This window comes from Sciurus vulgaris, assembly GCF_902686455.1.
Source record: "Sciurus vulgaris genome assembly, chromosome: 11".
NCBI lineage: Eukaryota > Metazoa > Chordata > Mammalia > Rodentia > Sciuridae > Sciurus > Sciurus vulgaris.
The window spans coordinates 109217931-109241542 of record NC_136472.1 but is presented as its reverse complement, the minus strand read 5'-3'; the positions used below and the strand labels follow the sequence as shown (position 1 = coordinate 109241542).

The 23612-nt window shown below is 41.4% G+C and overlaps 1 protein-coding gene and 1 long non-coding RNA gene across 8 annotated transcripts in view; one reads left to right on the top strand and one right to left on the bottom strand.

Moving 5' to 3' along the window:
- Positions 1 to 2382: 2382 nt before the first annotated feature.
- LOC306640036 lies at positions 2383 to 21065 on the bottom strand. Its single transcript, XR_013757725.1, has 3 exons — positions 20798 to 21065; positions 5434 to 5546; positions 2383 to 2730 (listed from the first exon to the last, which is right to left on the bottom strand). It is a non-coding gene; the product is annotated as an uncharacterized lncRNA (long non-coding RNA).
- Positions 21066 to 21287: 222 nt separating this feature from the next.
- The window catches only part of USP28 (ubiquitin specific peptidase 28), a 65499-nt gene continuing 63174 nt past the window's right edge, over positions 21288 to 23612 (top strand). For all 7 annotated transcript variants that reach the window (XM_079103842.1, XM_079103841.1, XM_079103837.1 and 4 more), the window contains exon 1: positions 21288 to 21426. In XM_079103842.1, coding sequence (XP_078959968.1) covers positions 21370 to 21426 — 57 coding nt within the window. In that variant the 5' untranslated portion in view covers positions 21288 to 21369. The remainder of the gene's footprint in view (positions 21427 to 23612) is intronic.

The window sequence follows — 23612 nt, the reverse complement described above, 5'->3', positions numbered from 1 at the left end:
CAAGCAGAATCACAGCCTTTGGGACAGGAGTCCCCTGTGTTTCTCCTTTACTAGCAAAGCAATAAGCCTTTTTCCTTTTTCTTAAAACCATGTCCTCCTTATTGAATTTGCATTGGAGACAACGACCCAACTTTCAGCAACACTAATATGAAAGGAACTTTTTGGGATATAGGTTTTACCTACACTGCCCTTCTGGGAGATTTTTTTTCCTTTTATTTGCAGCTCCAGTGGACCTGTATGACTATTATCCTACCTCTCTAAACCAAAGTCAATGAAACAAACAGTGGACATCTGGTCTAAGTGGACAACTAGACTCTCTCAAACTGGAGCCAGGACAATGTCACTAGCCAGTTGGCTAGTGCTTCTGTGTCTGGGAAATATGAAGTATTGAAGAATAGGACTGGGGTGATACCAATTTTCAACATTTCCACAGAGAAACAAAGAATGTGGGCTACAGAAAATGAGAAGAAAACAGGCCTGTAGGTAGATCAAGGGTGAGGGACCCCAGTCAAAGAGAGGAGTGGTTTTGATTCCTGATGACTCTCCAGGAACTGGTTTCAGTGTTTCTGTGGTCCAGCTGTAGTCCCAAAAGGTACAAACAAACAAAACAAAACAAAAAAAACTTCCTTGTCTTCAAATTTTGTGTTAGTTTCTGTTACTTGCAACTAAAAAGTCTTTGTTAAAATAATGGTCATTCAGTCAGGTGCAAAAATTGTGTCAAACATATCTTCCTGTTAGGTAAATTATGGAGAAAAGTGTGCCCTAATAGTGTATACACATTGCCAATCCTCTGCAGAGTAAAGTATGGAGAGAAATGTATCTCAGTGACTCATACAGATTGCTGAGTTTCTGCATAACCACTCCTTACCACAATGTGTGGGGCTTACTAACATAGAGGCCATTGAAGGACAAGAGATTATGCCTTGATTGGTCTGCCAGCATTGGACACAATTGAGTGCTATAGGGAATGTTCAATAAAGAGTTGTTGAGTTCAACTATTAGGCTTATTGAATTGAATATATACATATTAATTAGCTAGTTTCACCATAACAAAATACCACTGATGGGGAGCTTGAACAACAAAAATCTATTTTCTCACAGTTCTGTTGACTGGAAGTTCAAGATCAAGATGTTGGAAGTACAATAATAAATAAAATTAATGTAATTATTGATATGGTTGGATTTAGTTGTCCCATTTTATTATTTGTTATCTTTTTTTTATTGTAAACAAATGGGATACATGTTGTTTCTCTGTTTGTACATGGCGTAAAGGCATACCATTTGTGTAATCATAAACTTATATAGGGCAATGTTGTTTGATTCATTCTGTTAGTTTTTCCCTTCCCCTCACCCCTCCCACCCCTCTTTTCTCTCTATACAGTCCTTCCTTCCTCCATCCTTGCCCCCTTCCCTAACCCTAACTCTAACCCTAACACTAACCCCTCCCACCCCCCATTATGTGTCATCATCCACTTATTAGTGATATCATTCGTCCTTTGGTTTTTTGAGATTGGCTTATCTCACTTAGCATGATATTCTCCAATTTCATCCATTTGTCTGCAAATGTCATAATTTTATCATTCTTTATGGCTGAGTAATATTCCATTGTATATATATACCACAGTTTCTTTATCCATTCATCAATTGAAGGACATCTAGGTTGGTTCCACAATCTGGCTATTGTGAATTGAGCAGCTATGGACATTGTTGTGGCTGCGTCTCTGTAGTATGCTGATTTTAAGTCCTTTGAGTATAGGCCAAGGAGTGGGATAGCTTATTTGTTATCTTATTGATTTTGTTTTTCTGCTCCTTCTTTTCTACCTTTTAAAGATTTAAAAAAAAAAAAAACAAAAAAAAAAAAACTTCTATTTTAAGTCACCTGTTTAAAAAAAAAAAAAAAAACTTCTATTTTAAGTCACCTGTTTAAAAAAAAAAAAAAAAACTTCTATTTTAAGTCACCTGTTTGTTTTCCATTGCTGGGGATTGAACCCAGGACTTGGTACATGCTAGGCAAGCTATCTACCACTTAGCTATGAAGTGATATTATAAATAATTCTTTATGTAGAAATATGCAGCCTTCTATTAAGCCAATTCTCTTCCTCAATTTTCAGTGTCTGTCTCTATTCCCAGTTCTGGTTTAGTTTGGTTCCCAAGGCCAGAAGCCTGGTTGGTTTTCTGTTAGACCTTCAACCACTGTGTCATGCTGTGACTGTGCCTCTTGTCTGAGTAAAGTTGCAAAAATGAACACACACCCTGAAAGCACCCAAAAAAACCACTCCAGATGCAGAAACTCATGCAAGAGATTTTATTCGGCAGACAGGCAGAGTGTATGCCTGCAGGGGAGAGAGAGAGAGAGAAAGCAAGTAAGACTGAGGAGAGAGAGAGAGAGTGAGAAAGAGAGCAAGACAATGGCGGTGGAGCTATTCTTTAGTGGAATTTTGTGGGCTAATAACAGACCAATGACTGACAAGGGAGTTCTTGGGCTAACAATCTGGACCAATGACTGCCGAGAATGTTCGCAGGCTGACAAGCAGACCAATGGCTGGCTAGGATGTTCGCAGACTGATGATCTGGGTTGTAAAATGGTGTGTGTGGTGAGGGGGGAGCAGAATACTGGCAGCAGCTGATGCCAATATTCCTCCCTTTTTGTTTTTTATAAATACCAGGGGCGGGATGATGGTCTTTCTTCTGCAACTTCCTCCAGCAGGTTAGGGGCGAAGAGTCTCATTCCTGTCAAAAAAGAGGATTAGGGAGGGCTTTAGGTGGGAGCAGAGTTTTTGGAACCAGAGGTGTCAATAGTGAATCCTAAGTCTCAGCTTTGGGTGTCAGGGGTGGTAGTCTTGAAGGAGAAGTGGTTGATTGACCAATTGGTGAACTTGTATATTTGATCTTTTAGGAACTTCTGTAGGCAATTTAGAAGGCATGGTCCTGTTTAGGAAGATCTGTAGACCTTAAAATGACCAAAAATTTCTGACTCTGGCAGTTTCTCTTGAAGTTATCAAGCATTCCTGCCTAAGAATCTCCTTTTTAGCCTCCAATCTTACTTATTCTTGGGGCTAACACAAATGTAGGTCTTAAGTTTCAATAAAGGAACTATTGTCTTTCCTTTTAAACCAAGTTATGACTGTGTTTTGGTTAGAATTATTTTTGCTAGGCGTTCAAGACCAAGCTGGTCAAATTGACCTTGTTCCTATCTGCTGTTAAGGGTCAGCTGAGTTCCCACAGGGGTTACTTGTGGAGAACTTGAGAGCAGTTTCTTAGCTCCTTTAATGCCATTCACTAGGTAGGGTTTCCTTGATGAGGTGGCTTCCTTTGGAAGCAGCAGGGATGTCTCCCTTTTTCAATGACCCTCCTCTTTGCAGCAGGTGCACTGATTGACTTTTCATCCTCTAGTGGTCTCATCAATCTCCCTGATCAGGAGGTCATGTGACCCAGAGTTGCAAAGCTCCTTAGAGAAGTCGTCCCATTCCCCAGGTTCAGGCCGATTCAGAGGGCAAGATCCAAATATTGGTTTTCTTGGCCCCTGTATTAATCTTTATCTTAAACTTGCTCTTAAACATTCAGCAAGCCAGTCTCACCAGTCATAAAGTAAGAATACTGGTCTTTAACTCTAATGTTTATAACTTTACAGTCGTTTACCCCCTTTTATTTAATTGGGGTCTATATTATCTGTCCTATAGGTGATGGCTTATTATCTCAAATTGATTTAGGTTGTTTGTCCTTGAAGCAGTACTTCTGCAAAACATTAATCAGGCAACAGTTATAGAGTTTACAAGGAAAATACAAAGTGGAATTAACAACAGTAAAACATTTAGTTTATGTAATAGCTATTGCTATACATTATATCCTCTGTTTGAGATCACAGTAATTTTACAACAAAAAAATAATCTTTTGAATATAACTTTAAATAAGCTGAAGTCTAGCTTATTTTGGAGCCATTCTGACATGCAGCAGGGTGGGAGGCAGAGCCTTATCTCAGGTGAGGCAGAGCTCTTTACAAATCTTAGGCAAAGTGTCCTAGTTCTGAAACTGATCTTTGCCTCCTCTCTATATATATCATTTTACAAAGTTTACATATATTGTTTCCTGAGTCTATATGAATGTTAACCAACACAATATGACATTATATATAAAACATGAATCAAAGACAGGCTGAGAGAACTTTTAACTTTCCTTCTATGTGGCAAAGTGGCAATGCTTTCCTGTTTCATGACATAAACCTTTAAACAGATTGGGTTCTCATGATCTTTTAGAAATACATTTATATTTTTTAACATAAGGTTCAGATCCAGTTACAGAACATTAAATGATGTAAATCTCTTTCAAAATTGTGAGCTCAAAAAATAAAGCATTTAAGATAAAACAAGAGTCCTAGAAGAAAAAATGATAATGGCCATTATTTTAGTAAAATGAGAGAATGAGAAAGAGAAAGGCAGATAAAGGGGGTGAGAGAGAGAGAGTTAGTTCTGTGTTGCATCCCAGGAAAAGTTTAAAATGGACACTTTTTTTTTTTCTTCAGTCTCAGGTTGATCCCTTGACCAGCCTGCTGCAGTCTACATTCCAATGTAGGCTTCAGCAAGGCTATGCAGGGGAAATTACCCAGGGCTCTTTAACCCTTTTTCCTGGTTGGTAATCAGGTCAGATTTGGATGCAGAGAATCCTTACTATGACATGTCACTGACTGTTGGGCTGGTTAGGGTTACTCCTTCCACACCAGCCACCTCCCATGGGGGGGGCTAGAATATGTGCATGGGACCTTGTGGCAGGAGAACTGGGTGTGTTTGGCAGGGGAATGGAAGCAGAAACAGAACAGGGCAAAGGAGATGGAGGAGCAGGAACCGGCAGACGTGGAGGAAGGACTGTTCGGGTTTGCAAGAAGAGCAAAAATCAGGTTTAGTGTACAAGAAAGAGAAAGCTTGAAGATAAGGAATCCCTTTCCATCTGCCTGTTCACTCACAGAAGTTGTATGCCATTACGTGGCCATTTTGGATTGATTATCTAAAGGATAAGTTTTGGTGGTTTTAAGCCAGGGGTCAGGTAAAGGAGTATAAGATTGTCTAGTAGACACCAGAGGGGTGAATCTGCCAGAATGGAAGACCTAGGTCCCATGGTGGAGATTGATACAGCTGAGTCAGTGTCCAAGGTGTCCCAATGTCACAGACTACTTGGCTGGAGACAAGAAGGCAGCACAGTGAGTCAGGATTTTTGAGAGAGAGAGAGTGAAGAGGAGCCTCAACCCTGAGAGAGAATCTCCACCATAAAGATCGGGGACCCACTCCTCAGATAAGGTCAACTGAGGGGGCCAGCCATAAATGTAAAACTCATGACTGAGGGAACCCCCCACTCCTCAACTACCTCAAGGGCACTGGATGATCAATGGTTGTGTCTCAGGTCAGCAGAGGAGTGTTTAAGTTGACCTAGGGGGAAACTCACCAATTTGAAGCCAGTGGTGGATGTGGAACTGAGCATCCAGATGAATGGAAGGTGAGCCCAGTGTCTGGGGGGCTCTGTGGTGGCTCTGGGGTAGCAGATGGGACTCCACTCACCTAAGTGGTGGTAGAAGAGCCCATCGGAGTCATGGCACCAATGAAAGCACCCAGAAACAACTCCAGACACAAGAACTCACACAAGAGATTTTATTAAGCAAACTCTGCCTGCAGGGTGAGAAAGAGCGAGCGAAAAAGCAAGTGAGTGAGGAGGAGAGAGAGAGATAAAGCGAGTGAGAGCAAAAAGGAGAGATTGTGAGAGAGAGAGCGAGAGAGCATGTGTGAGAGCAAGGGGAAGAGAGAGAGAGAATGGTGGTAGAGCTCTTCGAAAGTGTTAGGTCGGAAATTGGTCAGAGAGCAGAGCAACTGAGGCAAAGGGCAGCGCACCACATGGTGACCAATCACACCGGAAGGAAAACTCCACTGACCCTTACGTCCAACTGTCACTCAGCAGGACCCCCGCCCATTCTGGCCTATTAAGACTCTGGGCAGCCGGGGCCATGTGCGATTTTCTCCGGGTCCTTAACCTGAGTGTGCCCCAGGGGCCTGGGAATTTCACCCAAGAGCCAAATTCCAATAAAGCTTGCCTCGGCTGCTTTCTGTCCGATCTTATTTGGCCGCTGACCATGCCCCTGAGCTTACATTTGGTGCCAAAACCTGGGAGGGTTTTCGGGCTTCCCCCATCTGGGTTGAGGCCCACCCCCTCCCTCAGAAAAACCAGGAGATTCCATTCCGTTCTGCTCCATTCTGCTCCATTCCGTTTCTCTTTATCCAGCATCAGATGGGTAAGTTCCCTAGGGTTTTTCCATTTGCCGTTCCAATCTTTACCCTCCATTCCACAAGGGGTCTGTCCATTCGCACACACACAGACCACACCACCCATTCCATTTAGGCTCTGGTCGCCAGTGGAGACATCCCGGCCTCCAGTTAGCTGCACCCCCTCTGTTTATTCCATTCCGGACCACCAAAAGTCGAAAACGTTTCCATCCGCCATTTTTCCAGTGTGCACGAGCTGAAATTGGGATGCCTTTTTTTGCTTCTGCATAAAAAGAAACTTTACTATCTGGGTAAAGTTGGACGGCTAATGGGAAATACCGGGAGCTCATTGGACCCCAAAACTCCTTTGGGCTGTCTCCGCCATAATTTTACTAAATTACTAATTTATTTTACTAAATCGGAATTTGGTCAGAGAGCAGAGCAACTGAGGCAAAGGGCAGCGCACCACATGGTGACCAATCAAACCGGAAGGAAAACTCCACTGACCCTTACGTCCAACTGTCACTCAGCAGGACCCCCGCCCATTATGGCCCACAAAGACCCTGGGCAGCCTGGGCCAAGTGCAATTTTCTCCAGGTCCTTAACCTGAGTGTACCCCAGGGGGTCTGGGAATTTCACCCAAGAGCCAAATTCCAATAAAGCTTGCTTTGGCCGCTTTCTGTCTGATTTTATTTGGCTGCTAACTGTTCCTCCACCCCCTCCCCCACCCCCCCACCCCCAGCTTATAGTAAGTAGTGGAATTTCACAGGCTAATAACAATTAGGGAGTTAGTGGGCTAAAAATCTGGGCCAATGACTACCAACAATGTTTGCAGGCTGATGAGCAGACCAATGGCCGGCTAGAATATTCACAAACTGATGATCTGGGTTATAAAATGGTGTGGTGGGGGACAGAATACTGGTGGCAGCTGATGCCAATACACCCTTTTGCCATTACTTTGGTCCATATTTTCATTCTTTTAATTTCTGCTCAATCTCCAGACTCCAGGTAGTTGTATTTTTTTGTGTGTGTTCAGAGTTTATGATTGTTATCTATTGGAGAACAGTTCATTAGGATCTTGCTCCTGTATAACAAAAGCGGTACTATTAGTGTTGCCAAAATCTGGGTCCTTGTCCCCAGTGCCAATCCAATAAGGAGGATAAAGTTTTGAGAAAAAGGTAAAAGAAGGTTTATTACTTTGTGAGCAAAGGAGAAACACAGGGGACTCCTGTCCCAAAGGCTGTGATTCTGCCTATTAGCAAGAGCAGGCGGCTTTTAAAAAGGTGATTCAAAGGCTACATTCCATGTGTTCTCTGTTGCAGTTGTAATTCACTTGTTAACTTGGGAGAAAGTCATTTCTGAGATCTTCTGGTACCATTTCCCAAGTCTGGATTACTTTGTTCCTATGGTGGGTGTGTACTCAGGGACAGATAACTTTCACTAGAATGGGGAAGAAAGGTAACTCTGTTTCACCTGAGATTATGGAGAAGAGATTAGGGAGAAGCAGGGAGAGAGGAAGAGAAAGAATCATGTCCATTTTAAAAATAAGTTGCAGTGACAGAGCAGCAAGGGTTATATTCAAAGCATAAAGTGGACCACTATTATATTTGTTCATTTACTTTTTAAGCAGGCCAAACCCCAAGTCTTTTTTATTTTTTATTTGACACAGGATCTCACTAAATTGCTCAGGATGGTCTCCAACTTCCAATTGCCCTGTCTCAGCCTCCTAAGTTGCTGGTATTAGAGGTGGGCACCATAACACCTGGCTTAAATGTTATTTAAAAACATTTATTTTAGGGCTGGGGATATAGCTCAGTTGGTAGACTCCTTGCCTTGCAAGCAGCAATGCCCTGGGTTCAATCCCCAGCACCCCCCCCCCCCAAAAAAAAGTTTATTTTAAAAGGCAATACAACTTCAGTGACATAAAAGAACAATAAATATCACTTTTTATGGACTAAAAACATCGTCATAAAATAGCATTTTTTTCTAAAATTAAAGTAAAAAATTATGAACTATGATAATAAATACATTTATAAAATTTAAGTTCTTTTGTGAGAAGAAAACCATTTTGTCTGTCATTTGTGAAAAGGAAAGTTAACTCTAAGTAGCTTAGTTTAAAATGAAGATGCAGTGTACATTAATTAAGTGGTTCAGACTTTGAGTTTTTATAATAAACTATAAGCACCAAAGGATGGGATGCAGACCAATGGATTCAGCCTTTATTCATGCCGTTGGGGCCCACTTTCCGAATGGGAAAATGACCATCAGTTACAGGGGGGATTTTGGTTTTATAGGGTTCAATGAGGGTAATGTAATCACTGGAAGATGTGCACGTGCAGTTTTGACCTCAGGGGCTAGTTGTATAGGTTAAAACTTAAATTTAGGAGGGTAGTTGTAAAAAGACAAACTCATTGTTGTCTGGGGAGATAAGAGTCCAGACCCTGAGGGATGAATACTCAAATCTTGCCCATTGGTACTTGCTATGCCTCCATTTAGGACTAATTTGCCATGGGGGAAAGTCAAAGTTTACAGCCCATATTCAGTATCCACCCCTTTCCCCCAGGGCCCATTGTTATCAGAAAAAGACCTGCTGGGAGGCTAATCCTTGGCTACTTTCCCCTCCCTCCTCCCTAGCTGCACTTCTCTCCATTTTTTGGAGGGGTCTATCTTACAGGAATATTATTTTCCATAACCCTTGAATAACCAACCTAGATTCCCAACCATCATGTACATGGGTATAAAAAACAAAATCTATATCATAGCTTTCCTTATATGAAACAAAAATATCACCTTTGAAGGTTGGGGATGAAGCTCGGTGGTATAGCACTTACCTAAAATGTGCAAGGCCCTCAAAAACAACAACAACAACAAAAAATCACCCTTGTTAAACAAACTTCTGTTTCAGGAAACATTTTACTAGCAATTTATAGAATCTGCTGTGAATGTGTCCACAGAGTGAAAGAAAGAGGGCATTTTAACTACCATCTCCAGTTTCAGCAATGCATAGTTTTTGTAAAAATGAAAATTTATTCCACTGTCAATTTATAATGTTCGAAATATTTTTATCATGTTTTTCAGATAAGTTTGTAGCCAGATCATTCATAACCCAAAGGACCCACTCTATCAAGTCAGATAGCTTGCCTTTGCCATCATCCCATTCTTTGTCTTGAAAATGTAATAATAAGATACAGCATAATACATTAATTGTTGGATCACTGCTCATATTTTTTTAGAAAATATATTTTTAGTTGTAGATGGACACAATACCTTTATTTAATTTATTTACATGTGGTGCTGAGAATGGAACCCAGTGCCTCACACATGGCAGGCGAGTGCTCTACCACTGAGCCACAACCCTAGCCCACTGCTCATCTTTTCACAGACAATGGAACAAAAGTTGAGAAACCTCCACTTCAAGTAACATGACTAACAATTTTGAGCTGAAAGCTTTCCTAAAGCTTCCTATTTCTTGGTGCCAGAGCTCTTTCATTTGCACAGACCAGTTCTGATTGGCTAGCTCCAGGACCCAATAATTGCTTGTACACCTTAAGGTAACTGATACTCTACAGGTTTGCAATTCCTCACAAAAGTGGCTGAAGTGTTCAGATAGCCAGTTTAGCACCCTTTTCCTTTCCTTTGGTTGTCTTGTGTGTGTGTGTGTGTGTGTGTGTGTGTGTGTGTGTGTGTGTGAGATACTGGAGATTGAATCTAGGGTACTCAATTGCTAAACTACATTCCCCAGTCCTTTTTATTTATTTTTTAAATTCTGAAATAGGGTCTTGATGAATTGCCCATGATGGCCTCCAACTTGTGATCCTCCTTCCTCAGCCTCCAGAGAAGCTAGGATTACAGGTACTTGACACTGTAGTCAGTAGTTTTAAATTTCTTGCTATGAATCACTGGAGAAATTTAGAAGACAACAAACACTACAAAAAAAAAACAAGCAAACTGAAAAACAATGACTCCAGAACTTCAGAAGTTTTTGTTTGTTTTTGCCATACTGGGGATTGGTTCTAGGGGTGCTTAACAATTAAGCTACATGCCCAGCCCTTTTAATTTTGAGATAGGTCTTTTTATTTTGCTAAATCGTCCAGGTTGGTCTTGAACTTGTGATCCTCCCACCTCAGCTTCCCAAATCCCTGGGATTACAGACCAGCATCATTGTGCCCTGCTCTGAAATTCTAAACTCTTAAATGGGAACAGAAATGGCCAGTTTGGCCCTTGGCCTTTACTCCTTTGCAGGGACCATCAAATGCTTTTCCTTCCTTTCAACAATTCATGGTCTCTACTTCTTCAGGATTGGCCTTCAGGTACCATCCAAACCTGAAATCTGAGAAAGGAGGTGTTATTGATAAGCGTGTAACAGTGGTCCACTAAATGCTTTGAATATAGCCCTTGCTGCTCTGTCACTGCAACTTCTTTTTTTTTAGTTGTAGATGGACACAATACCTTTATTTGTATGTGGTACTTACATGTGCTAGGCAAGCTCTCTACCACTGAACTACAACTCAGTGCAATTTATTATTATTTTTTCTCTTTATGGGGGGGGTACAAGGGATTGAACTCAAGGGCACTCAATCACTGAGCCACATCCCCAGTTCTATTTTGTATTTTACTTAAAGACAGGATCTAGGAGCTGAAGAAATAGCTCCTTTTGGAGAGCGGTCCCCTAGCATGCGCGAGGACCGCGGTTCGAATCCCTGGCCGCTCAAATGAGAAGAGAAAAAAAAAAAAAAAACACAAAAAGACAGGATCTGAGTTGCTTAGTGCCTTGCCATTGCTGAGGCTGGACAAGAACTCTTGATCCTCCTGCCTTAGCCTCCTAAACTGCTGGGATTACAGGGCTGCACCACAGTGCCGGGTGCAATTTATTTTTAAAAGGGAGATGTTTCTTTTCTTCCTCTTCCTCTCTTCCTCCTCCTCTCTAATCTCTCCCCATCCCTAATCTCAGGGGAATCAGGATTACCTTTCTTCCCCATCCTATGCAGAGTTATCTGTCCCTGAGCACACACCCACCACAGGAATGAAGTAAGTCAGACTTTGTAGATGCACTAGAGGATCTCGGAAAAGACTACTTCCCAAATTAACAAGTGAATTACAACTCTGACAGAACGTGCACGGAATGCAGCCTTTGAATCACCTCTTTTAAAGCCCCTGGGCTGGGCATGGTGGCACATACCTGTAATCTCACCAACTGGGGAGGCTGAGCCGGGAGGATCTCCAGTTCAAAGCCAGCTTTAGCAATTTAGCAAGGCCCTAAACAACTCAGCCAGACCCTGTCTCTAACAAAATATTTTTTCAAAAAGGGCTGAGGATGTAGATTGGTGGTTATCGTGCCTCTGGGTTCAATCCCTGGTACAAAAAAAAAAAAAAAAAAAAAAAGGCTCTCAGTTTCTCCTGATGGGCAGAATCACAGCCTCTGGGACATGACTCCCCAGTACACCTTTACTAGCAAAACAATAAAACTTTCTTTTTCCTTTTTCTCAAAACTATATGCTTGTTATTGGATTGGCATCAGGGACAAGGACTGAGCTTTCTGTAACAAAAATTTAGGTTAATTTATGTGGTGGTTTCTTCATTTGTAAACCAAAAATAGTAATTGAAGGATATGGAGAATAAGTACAAGAACATTTCCCCTATCTGCAGCTCTTCCCCCATCCACCTTGTTGGGATAAAATTGAAGCTTTTGTCATTTAAAATCCCAGGCCTCAGCCAGAGTAAAGGAATACAAAAGAATTCACACCTGACCCACCTCCAATGGGTCAGCAGACCCCAATACAATAAGCCCCAAGAAATTCCCTATTCACATTCCTGTCCCACTCTAAAGGAGTGGATCAGTGGATCCCAATACAATGAACCCCAGGACCTCCTGTCCCACACTAAAGGAAGCCTATATAACCCAAACTCTTGCTTCAGCCCACTGCCATTTTCTGCCCCGAAAATGAGCCACGCCAGGGTTCCACCAATTGACTCCACCTCCACCACTGACTACACCTCCACCATTGACTCCACCGCTGAATACCGAATAAAAAAGAATTGGTGGCCTGAGGTTTGCTTCCTGACTCCTGCCTTTGTCATTTGTGCTAACAATAGTAGCACTTACTTCATAGGATATTCTGTGGATAAAATGAGTTCATATATGTAAAACTCTCAGAATACTGGTGTATAAACTCAGTAACATTAGAAATTACTTTCTCTAAAAATGATATTTTTCCTTTCAGAGCCAATAAAAGCAATGGTATTTCTAAAGATAAATTAGTATTATTTTATTTATTTATTTATTTATTGTGGTGCTGGGGATTGAACCCAGGGCTTAGTGCTTATACCAACTGAGCTATATCCCAGCCCATTATTATTATTTTTTGACTGAGAATTGGACCCAGGGGCACTTCTCTACTGAACCCCAGCCCTTGTTTTGTGCTGGGAGTTGTACCCAAGGGTGACTGAGTCAAATCCCTCAGTTTTTTGGTTTTTTTTTTTTTTTTTGCGGTGGGGGAATTGAACCCAGGACCTTGTGCTTGACAGGCAAGCACTCTACAAACTGAGGTACATCTTCAGCTAGGTCCTTTTTTAATTTTCATTTTGAGACAGGGTCTCACTAAATTGCTGAGAATCTTGCTTAATTGCTGAGATTAGCCTCAAACATGTGATACCCTGGTCTCAGCCTTGTGAGCCACTGGGATTACAGTTGTATGCCGCCAAGCCTGTTTTTATTATTTTAAAGTAGTTATTAAATGTACATAAAATGATACAATGAACACCCACAAATCTACCACCTGATTATGAAAATAGAACATAACCATTAATCTGTGAAGTTCTGTTTATGTCCTTTCCCATTCTATTCCTTCCCTTTCCTTGAAGCTACTATTCTGAATCAATTTTTTTTTCCTTTCTTCTTCTCCTTTTTTTTTTTTTTTTTTTTTTTTTTTTTTTGGTACTGTGGATTGAACCCAGGGTTAGTGAGTCTGAGGGACAAAAAGACAAGTCAAAGTAGGTAATAAATGACTGGGTTCGATCAGAAAGATGGGGGCTGATTCAGGAAAGGAAATCAAATGCTAATAACTCCAAAGTCCTTCTACCTCCTCCTGTACCTGTTGCCAAGGTGACCTGTCTCCAGGGGATTGTTCCTCCCTGCAGGGAATTGTAGGAGGTGTCAATTAATGCCTCTTGGCTGCTCCCTTCCTGCCCATGATCATTCCACCTTTGGCCCACTTTTTGGTCCCATAGGCAGAATGGGGTGTGGAGGAGAGGCCTTAAGAACAAAGGAAATCCAAAAAGTATAGGACACCCCCATGTCTTTCGATACCAGCTCTGTATCCCCTTCTTCCTCTCAGGAGAAGTCTACCTCTGTTCTATTCTTTAAATAAAACTTGCTTTCTACACTTGCCTTGGCATTCCATGGGTGTTCAATCTTCATATCTGGGGAAAAGGAACTCGGCCCTGACTGATTCTCATAACTGGCATAAAGGGTCTCCCTAAGTTGCTTAGGGTTTCACTAAGTTGCCAAGTCTGGCCTCAAACTTGTGATCCTTCTACCTCAGCCTCCTAAGTCACTGGGATTCCAGGTGGGGGACACTGTGCCTGGCTACTATTCTGAATTTTGTGTTTATAATGTTCTTTCTCTTATTTGTAGTTCACTTATATGTTTATCTCCCTAGACAACATATTTCGTGATTTGTGTAAATGGAATCATATATGTCATCTTCTGCAAGTTGCTTTTGCCCCACAACACTGTGTTCCTGAGATTCCTCTAAGATGTTACATAGTTGTATACTGTTCACTCTTACTGCAGTGTAATGTTCTATCCAAAAACTACAATTCATCAATTTCACGGTTCATATACATTGGTTTCCTGTTTTGTTTTAAAAGTGCTCTGAATCAGGTTTTGCACATATATCCTGGTACAAATGTGCAAGGTTTAAGAGAATTTGGTGGCTATGAGGCATACATAATTTCTGTGGATGTGTTTGTGACTGGGGATTGAACACAGGGCCTCATGCATGTTCCGTATGCATTCTACCATTGTATGAGTGTTCAACAACACTTGTTATTGTGGCATTTTTAAATTTTTGCCAATTGTAAACATAAAATGGTATCTTTGTGTTTTAATCCATGATTTACCAACAAGTTCAGCATCTTCACATGATTTGGTTTCCTATTCTATTAAGCCCTTTTTTCTATTCCATTATCACTTAAACTGCAATAGTTTTCCACCTATTTTAGATCAGTAGTTCTCAACTGAAGGAGAGTTCCCAATTCAAAATACATTTGGCAGTCTTGAGATGTTTTTTGATAGCCATAACTGGCATTTAGTAAGTAGAGGCCAGGAAGCCTACAAGGCACAGGAAAACGCCACATAACAAAGACATAGTTGGTCCCATATGTTTTCAGTACCAAGGTTGAGCAACTTTGTTCTAGAAAGTAATATTTTTAACAGTTTTTGTATTATATTTTCTCCCAGTTTGTGAATGGTTTAGCTTTCTTCAGGGTACCTTCTGATTAAGAGAAATACTTAGATCTTTTTTCTTTTTGTACTGGAGATTGAACCCAGGGGCTATATCCACTGAGCTATATCCCAAATCCTTTTCCCTTATTTATTTATTTATTTATTGAGACAGGGTCTAAGTTGCTGAGGCTTACTTCAACTTCTGATCCACCTGCTTTAGCCTCTTGAGTTGCTGGGATTACAGGTATAAAGTGCATTGCACCCAGCTGAGAAATTCTTAGATTGAGAATAATCAGGGTTGGGGGTATAACTCAGTGGTAGAGCACTTGCCTAGTATGTGCAAGGCCCTGGGTTCCATCCCCATACTGCAGCAAAAATTAAAAAATTAAAATCCCATTGACGTTCCTCATTGAAATAGAGAAAGCAATCATGAAATTCATTGGGAAGAATAAGAGACCCAGAATAGCTAAATGAACCCTTAGCAGGAATAGTGAAGCAGGAGGCATCACAATACCAAGCCTTGAACTATACTACAGAGCAATAGTAACAAAAAATGGCATGGTAATGGCACCAACACAGACACGTTGACCAATGATACAGAATAAAAGACACAAGAGACAAACCCACATAAATACAGTTATATCATACTAGACAAAGGCTACAAAAACATACATTGGAGAAAGATAGTCTCTTTAATAAATGGTGCTAGGAAAACTGGAATTCCATATGTAACAAAATTAAATTAAACCTCTATCTCTCACCCTGTACAACACTCAACTCAAAATGGATCAAGGACTGAGAAATTAGACCAGAGATCCTGCACCAAAGAAGTAGGCCAAAATCTTCATCATGTCAGCTAAGGACCAGACTTCCTTAACAAGACTCCCAAAGCACAAGAAATAAAATCAAGAATCAATAAACAGGATGAATTCAAACTAAAAAGCCTTTTCTCAGCAAAGGAAACAATAACATGAAGAGAGAGCCCACAGAGTGGGAGAAAATCTTTACCACATGCACTTCAGATAGAGCATTAATCTCCAGAATTTATAAAGAACTCAAAAAACTTAACACCAAAAATATAAATAACCCAATCAATAAATGGCCTAGGAAACTGAGCAGACACTTCACAGAAGATATACAATTGATTAACAAATAAATGAAAAAATGTTCAACATCTCTAGTAATTAGAGAACAGCAAATCAAAACTACTCTAAGATTTCATCTCACTCTAATTAGAATGGCAATCATCAAAAATACAAGCAAGCCCGGCGCAGTGGTGCATGCCTGTAATCCCAGGGGCTCAGGAGGCTGAGACAGGAGAATCGAGAGTTCAAAGCTAGCCTCAGCAATGGTGAGGTGCTAAGCAACTCAGTGAGACCCTTTCTCTAAATAAAATACAAAATAGGGCTGGGGAAGTGGCTCAGTGGTTAAGTACCCCTGAGTTCAATCCCCAGTGCCAAAAATAAATAAATAAATAAATAAATAAAAGCAACAATAAATGTTGGCAAGGATGTGGGGAAAAGGTACACTCACATATTACTGGTGGGATTGCAAATTGGTGCAACCATTCTAGAAAGCAGTATGGAGAGTCCTTAGAAAACTTGGAATGGAACCACCATTTGACCCAGCTATCACACTCCTTGACCTATACCCAAAGGACTTAAAATCAGCATACTACAGTGACACAATGTTTTTAGCCGCTCAATTCACAATAGCTTAGTTGTGGAACCAATCTAGATGCCCTATAATAGATGAGTGGATAAAGAAACTGGTATATATACACAGTGGAATATTACTCAACCTTAAAGAAGAATGAAATTATGGCATTTGCAGGAAAATGGATGGAGTTGGAGAATATCATGCTGAGATAAGCCAATCACCAAAACCAAAGGCCAAATATTTTGCTGATACATAATGGGGGGTGGAGGGTAAGGGAAGAAGGGAGGAACTTTGGATTGTGCAGAGGGCAATGAGGGAAGGCAAGGGGGCAGGGGATGGGAAAGATGGTGGAATGAGACAGACATCATTACCCTATATACATGTATGATTGCACAAATGGTGTGACTCTATAAATAGTGTACAACCTGAGAAATGAGAAGTTGTGTACAATGAATTGAAATGCATTCTGCTGTCACGTATAACTAAATAGAACAAATAAAAAAATATATGAACAACTGTGTGAACATTATTTCTTAAAAGTCCATCTCATTCCCACTGGTCTTTAATTCTGGGCCATTTGCAGAAACCCAAGTATGCAGACATTTATGGTGTGTTTGTTTGTTTGCAATACTGACAATGACTTAGATTTTGGTTTTGTCTTTAAATGTGGATGGCTGGCTACATGCAGGTGTAAAGACTTGGTATCTCTGTCTCCATTTTACATCTTCTCTGTTGCTCTGAGTCACCTTGGATTCCAGTAACAACAACTTCAAAGTCATTGTCAGCCCCTTGAAGACAGGGATAAGAATGTGGGTTCCCTTGTTTTCCTGGTGTTTCCACACTGATTGAAGTTCCTTTTATAATTTTCATCATTATCCTTTCTACTAGGTTTGTGTGGTAAGTGGCTGGACCTGATTTATTGGAGCACCAGAATCAGGCCTCTGGTCTGAGACTCCTGTAACATTACTAAGGATGGACCCAGGGTCACTTCATCATTGAGCTACATCCCTATACCCCCAAACCCTGCAACTTTTTCTGTTTTTTGGTTTTCAGTGCTGGGGATTGAACCCAAAGGTGCTTAACTACTGAGCCACATCACCAGGCAGTTTTTATATTTTATTTAGAGACAGGGACTTGCTGTGTTGCTTGAATTGCCTGAATTGCTGAGGCTGGCTTTGAACTCCTAATCCTCCTGCCTCAGCCTCCTGAGCCATTGGAATTACAGGCATGCGTCACCCCACCTGGCACTGCTGCAACTTTTTAAAAAAATTTTGAGAGGGTATCAGTAGCTGGATTTGAACTTGTGTGCCATCAAGCTTGGTTAATGGGCTTATTTCTGATTCTATTTTAGTATTACTTCTTTATCTGGAGTCTTTAGTTATTGTTTCCATATATATATGAAGATTAAACCCAGGGTCACTTTACCACTGAGCTATATCTCCAGCCCTTTCTTTTTAAATTTTTTAAAATTAATTAATCAATTAATTAACTTTTTTGGGACAGGTCTCACCAAGTTGCTGAATTTTGAACTGGTTTTGAACTTGCAATCCTCTTGCGTTAGCCTCCTGAGTCTCTTTCTGGCTTTACAAGTTTGTGCTACCACGCCCAGCATCATTTTTGCAGTCTTATAGAAGGAAAATCAGATCACCAAAACTAAAGGCTTTCATGAATCATAATTCATGATGTAAGAGCTTTTATTTTTTCTCTACATGTTTTAGAGAAACAAGAGACTATTTTGATTACCAAATCAAATACTTCTAAAATGAACTCATTAACTTTACTGAAAGTTGTTTCAATTCTACAGCAAGTCCATTAACTATAGTACATATTTCAGTAAGGCAAAAAAAGACTTTTCTGAAACATCTTATCTCCTGTGAGTTGACCTTATACACAAACTAATTCTCTAATCTAGGGATTATAGGAGAAATATCCATATTCTTTCCTCCATAGTAATGAAGGTCATCTTCTTAGCTCCTGAGGACATGGCACTTAGGAACATTTGACTAGGTCATTCCTGGAACAGAATCCATAGCTCAAAGATCAGTGTCACCTGTCAATCATCAGTTTTCAAATCAGTTACTCAGAAGCCAGAGGCAAACTTTATACAGAGAGAAGCAGACAAGAAATAAGAGTAGATACTATTTTTTATTTGCTCCATTCTTTTCCTAACACTTGCCTTTCATTTTCACTCCCTCTCTCAATACAAGTCATTTAAGTAGGATTTTTTTTTAATAATCAGGGATTGAACCTGGGGTGCTTAACCACTGAGCCACAGCTGCAGCCCTTTTTATTTTGAAACAAGTTCTTGCTAAGTTGTTGGGACATTGCTAAGTTGCTGAGACTGGTCTCAAATTTGTGATCCTTCGGCTTCAGCCTCCCAAGTCACCTGGATTGCATTTTTTTTTTTTTTTTTTTTTTGTGGTGCTGGGGATTGAACCCAGGGCCTTGTGCTTGCAAGGCAAGCACTCTAACAACTGAGCTATCCCCCAGCCCCTTAAATAGCATTTTACATTGCTATATTTTAAATATCTAGGAGAATGATAAATTCATTGACTCAGAAAACAACTTAGAATTGACTTAGAATTTTTCCTGGAAAAATTTTCCAGGAAAGGAAAAAAAAAAAATTCACTTCTTCTCTGAGTAAAGACTGTTTCAAATGAATCCCTTAAAAAAAAAAAGTCAATTATTTGCTATAGCCCCTTATTAATGTTATTTCATGTTTTCCTTCAATATTCTTGAAATAATTATTGACTAATAAAGTAATTGTCCTGGAGCTTTCCCCTAAGAAGAATGAGAAGGATTTTCTGTAGTAACAACATATATTTTATATCCTCTTTTGATATTTGATCACCATGAGATTTGCCAACTGAAGGCTAAGTATGAAGACCTGTTCATTAAATAGTATGGCTGAATAAGCTTACTAGCTGATTAACATGTCTGGCACCATGTGGAAATAAGAGGAGGATAACACTTACTAGACCCAAAACCCTCAGGTTGGTTTGATTAAATTTCTTAGCTCTGGGTCAGGCATGGTGGCACATGCCTGTAATCCTAGCAATTTGGGAGGCTGAGGCAGGAGGACTGCAAGTTTGAGGTCAGTCTCAGCAATTCAGTGACACCCTGTCTCAAAATAGAATGAAAAGGACTGGAAGATGGCACAGTTGTAGACCAACACTGAGCTCAATCTCCACTGCTGCTGGGGGGAAAAAAAATAAAAGCAAAAGCTCTGGGAGTTCAGTTTAGAACCAAAAAGTAAGTGCTGAGCGTGGTGGCTCTCGCCTGTAATCCCAGTCACTCTGGAGGCTGAGGCAGGAGAATTACAAAATTTCAGCCTTGGCAACCTAGGGAGACCCTTCTCAAAATAAAAAAATAAAAAAGAATGGGGGATGTAACTCCCTGGAAAAGTACCCCTGTGCTGAATTTCCATGAAACCGTGCCCCCACCACAAAACTATAAAGTAGAAAGAGGCTTAATAAAAACTCAGAGTCTGTATTTACCAAACAGCCTACACGTTCCACTTTCAGGGATATGAGTATGAGTCATCTCTGGTGGTCTTTTAGATTTTCAAGGACAAGTATTTATATATATATATATGTGTGTGTGTATGTGTGTGTGTGTAATATTTTTCTTTTTTGGTACTGGTGATTGAGCTCAAGGGCACTTTACCACTGAGCTACATCCCCAGTCTTTTTTTTTTAATCCATGCATGAAAAGTCCTACCACCATTAGGCAACCATAGTATGTCTGTCAATCAGGGAAGATTCTAAGGTAGTAGTATCACCGCAGTAAATGCTAACTAGCTTTTTACTTGTCACGGAGGTGATCCATATATCTCCTAGTGATGGGTGTAGCCAGCAGTCCCAGTCCTAAGAGTAATCAGGCCTCCCATGGGGACTGTAGCTGACTTGTTACCTGTTTCCTTATGCCACAAACTGTGCTTTTATGCAGACTGTAGACTTACAGGTAAAACATCATAATCACAGGGATAACAATGCCAGAAGCACAGGACAGGCTACTATTCAAATACAATTTGCACTGAAAGAGACACTTTGGGACCAGCCTGGAGCAATGGTATAAGCAGTACCCTTAACGGCAGCCCTTTCACACATAGCTTCCACACAGATGTGGAGACAGCCAATACGTGTGTCAACTATCAGACTGTCGTTATGATACATTTGTATCTGAAAGTGTGGAATATGGTTTAATAGTTGCCATTTCCCCCAAGTTGTTGAATCTACAATTCACTGAGGCACCTGAGCTTTTAAACCAACATGATTGACATCTGGCTCAAACTTAACAAAATAGAAAATTTCAGTTTGAATGCCTGAAAATGTGAAATGGGACACGACAATTCTTGCTCACTCACCATGGTCAGGTCAGGGTTAAGGAAACCATGCTGGGTGGTCTGCTGGGTCTGTTTGGTTAGCATTAGACAAAGCACTGCACTCACCCTCCATCTCTTTCTCTTAGAGTCGGTGAACAATTTTTTTGTGTCGGTGGACAGGCAAATGGCTACAGGGCCGTGTGGGAGAACCTCTATAATGGGTTCCTGGGCAGCTGCCCACAGTAACTCGTCTGAGGGAAGGCTGGAGCCGAAGGTCAGTCTTAGAAAAGAGTAGGTTCTCCTCGCAGAGAACGCGACTTGAAAACGCAGAGTCCTAGAAACCCCGAACCACTTCTCCCGCAGACCCCAAGCCCCCGAGGCCTCAGCCGACCGTTAGCAGGGGGCGGGGACGGGATCACGTGGCCTGCGCCGGGTCAGAACTCAGCGTGCGCGGGAGCTCGCAGAGAGGCTCCAGATTCGGCCGCGCGCATTGGGTGCGCGCGCAGGCTGGGGGCGGGGCGTGTGGGCTGGGCCTCGGGCGCGGGCTGCGGGCGGGGGCGCGGGCTGCGGGCGGGGGCGGGACCTGGACTCCGCGGGACTGGGGGGCGCTGGGCGCGGGGGCGGGGCCTTCTGCGCTCTTGGACTGGAGGCAGCGACGGCGGCGGGATCCCGGTGACCCGCGGAGGGGTGCCTCCACCATGACTGCGGAGCTGCACCAGGACGATACGGCCGGAGTGGCGGACGGCCACGGCTCGGTGGGCCAGCAACGCGAGCGGGAGCCTGGGGGCCGCCCCGGGGCCCGAGAAGGGAGCGTAGGACGGGGCGCGGGCGGGCAGGAGGCCCGGCGGGACAGGCGGGGCCTGCGGGGTGCTGGGCCGGGGGCTGTGGGACGAGCCGGACGGGCAGACAGGGGTCCGCAGGCGGTGTCCGGACCGGCGCTCCGGCAAGATTGCGGTCCTTGCGAGACTCGGGTTGAGGACTTCATTTTCGTACTGTGAGCGAGCTGATGTTGGAAGGGCATTAAGTTATTTTGGAAACCCAATTATAAAGGGCTGCACGTGGGGTTGTGTGCATCAGGGTCACTAAGGAGAGCGCTCCTGGGCCCCGACCAGGAGTGAGAAACTTCTGAAAGGGGCAGCGTTGGTTGTTTTTGTTTCTACTCAAGTCACTTATGGCAGTGTTGTTTTAAATAGTGTAAAGAAGACTGAAGTTTTCTCACTTAAAGCCGAGGTTTCATCAACAAAGTGTAGAAAACCAGGGGTCCTACCACACTACCTCTGTCCTTTCCGGTCCGCTTTTCTTAATTTCCTCCCCTTTTCTTTTTTTTTTAAACAGAGCAGCCTCCCCAATTATTGCATTCTATTCTAGATTTTTGAAGGAGGGCGGAGGAATAGGGTGATGAATAAAAGGTATACTGATTTTGCTCCATGTACCTCATATCTTAGATTGAAATCAATACAAGGATTTCAGGGATAAGATGGTAAGAGTAAAAGAACAGTGGTTTGAGAGAAAAATCAAAATCTAATGTCTGTGAAGAAACTTGGGAGGTGGGGAATTTGAGAGTATCTTCTAATGTTACTTTGGAATGTTATAACAACACCACCTCCTCACGTACCACACTTTTTTCAAGACAGAATGGGAAATCTGTGCCAAATACTCAAATACAAGTTTGGAGAAGTTTTGTAAAATATTTATAATACAGAGTTGTCAGATCTCGCCGAGGGAGAAACCTTTTGTGCCTTTTTATTCTTTGGATGCACTCAGAAAACCAGGAATAAATAACATGCACACACTTTTTAAAACTCATGTAGAAAAAGATATCTCCAGGTCCTTGACTCCAAAGTGAAAGTTTGTGGATGGTGTTTTATGTGCTGATTTCTAATGGAAATATTGTAGATGTTCATCATTGCCTTTGGAATTTCAACTAGGATTTTTCTCTTGTTTGGTTTCAGAGATCAGTTCTATTTGTTTTTTAGGACGGTGACTTAAAAACAGGTGGGAAAATGTTGGTTTTGAGACAGTCATATTGATTTAGAGAAGAGACTATTTTAAGGGAGAGCAAGTCATATTTAAATTTGTTGAGGCTCTGTAATGTAAGACCATGTCATGTGCCTGTTAATCAGTGGCATCTTCATTTATCTTTGCCACAGTTTGAGAAGTGACCCCTATTTCAGCACTCACCATTTGAGAGTTTGTATGTGGGGTGTTTGATGAGCATTTGTATATAAGTCATAGCTATTTTGGGAAGGCTTGGCATTCTGGTGTTTGCTGGCTGCAGTACCCTGATCTTTGGCGGCCTGCAGAGTGATGACATTTACTGTTCTTCCCAGTGATTTGCCCCATACTGACAGATGATAAGCTTGGAATGCTTGATAATGTTTGCCACCCCCCCCCCCCCCCCTTTTTTTTTTAAACTAATGTAAAATGCTTGAAGTTAGCAGTTTAGGTTGAAGGAACTTTTATGGGTAGAGTGCTTTTTTACACCCTGGAAGATTTTAATAATTTCTTCCCTAGAATAGATTCTTTTATTTTTTAATTCTGAGGCATTCTACCTTTCTGTTAAAAGGTTTTTATTTGTTATAGTTGAGAAGAGCTATCCTCCTCTGATACTCAGAAGCTATTTACAACCTACAGTGCTTCCCTTCCCTTATTGGTCAGTTGTATGCAAGACAAAACCCTTTGTAGACTCCCAAGAATTTTAGTGAGAAAAAAATGTACTACTCTTGATATTCTCAGCGTGTACTGAAATTTCAGGGTGGCCACGTTGTGATATTACTAAATCCCCAGATTATAGACTGTTTTAAATAGTTACTTATTGACAGGTTCCTATATGTTAATCAATTGTTGATGCAGGTAAAAAAACAGCAGGAAAGTTTACTTGTTATTGTAGGATAAACAACTTGAAATCAGTTTAATTCTTTTTTTAAAAAATTTTTGTTAT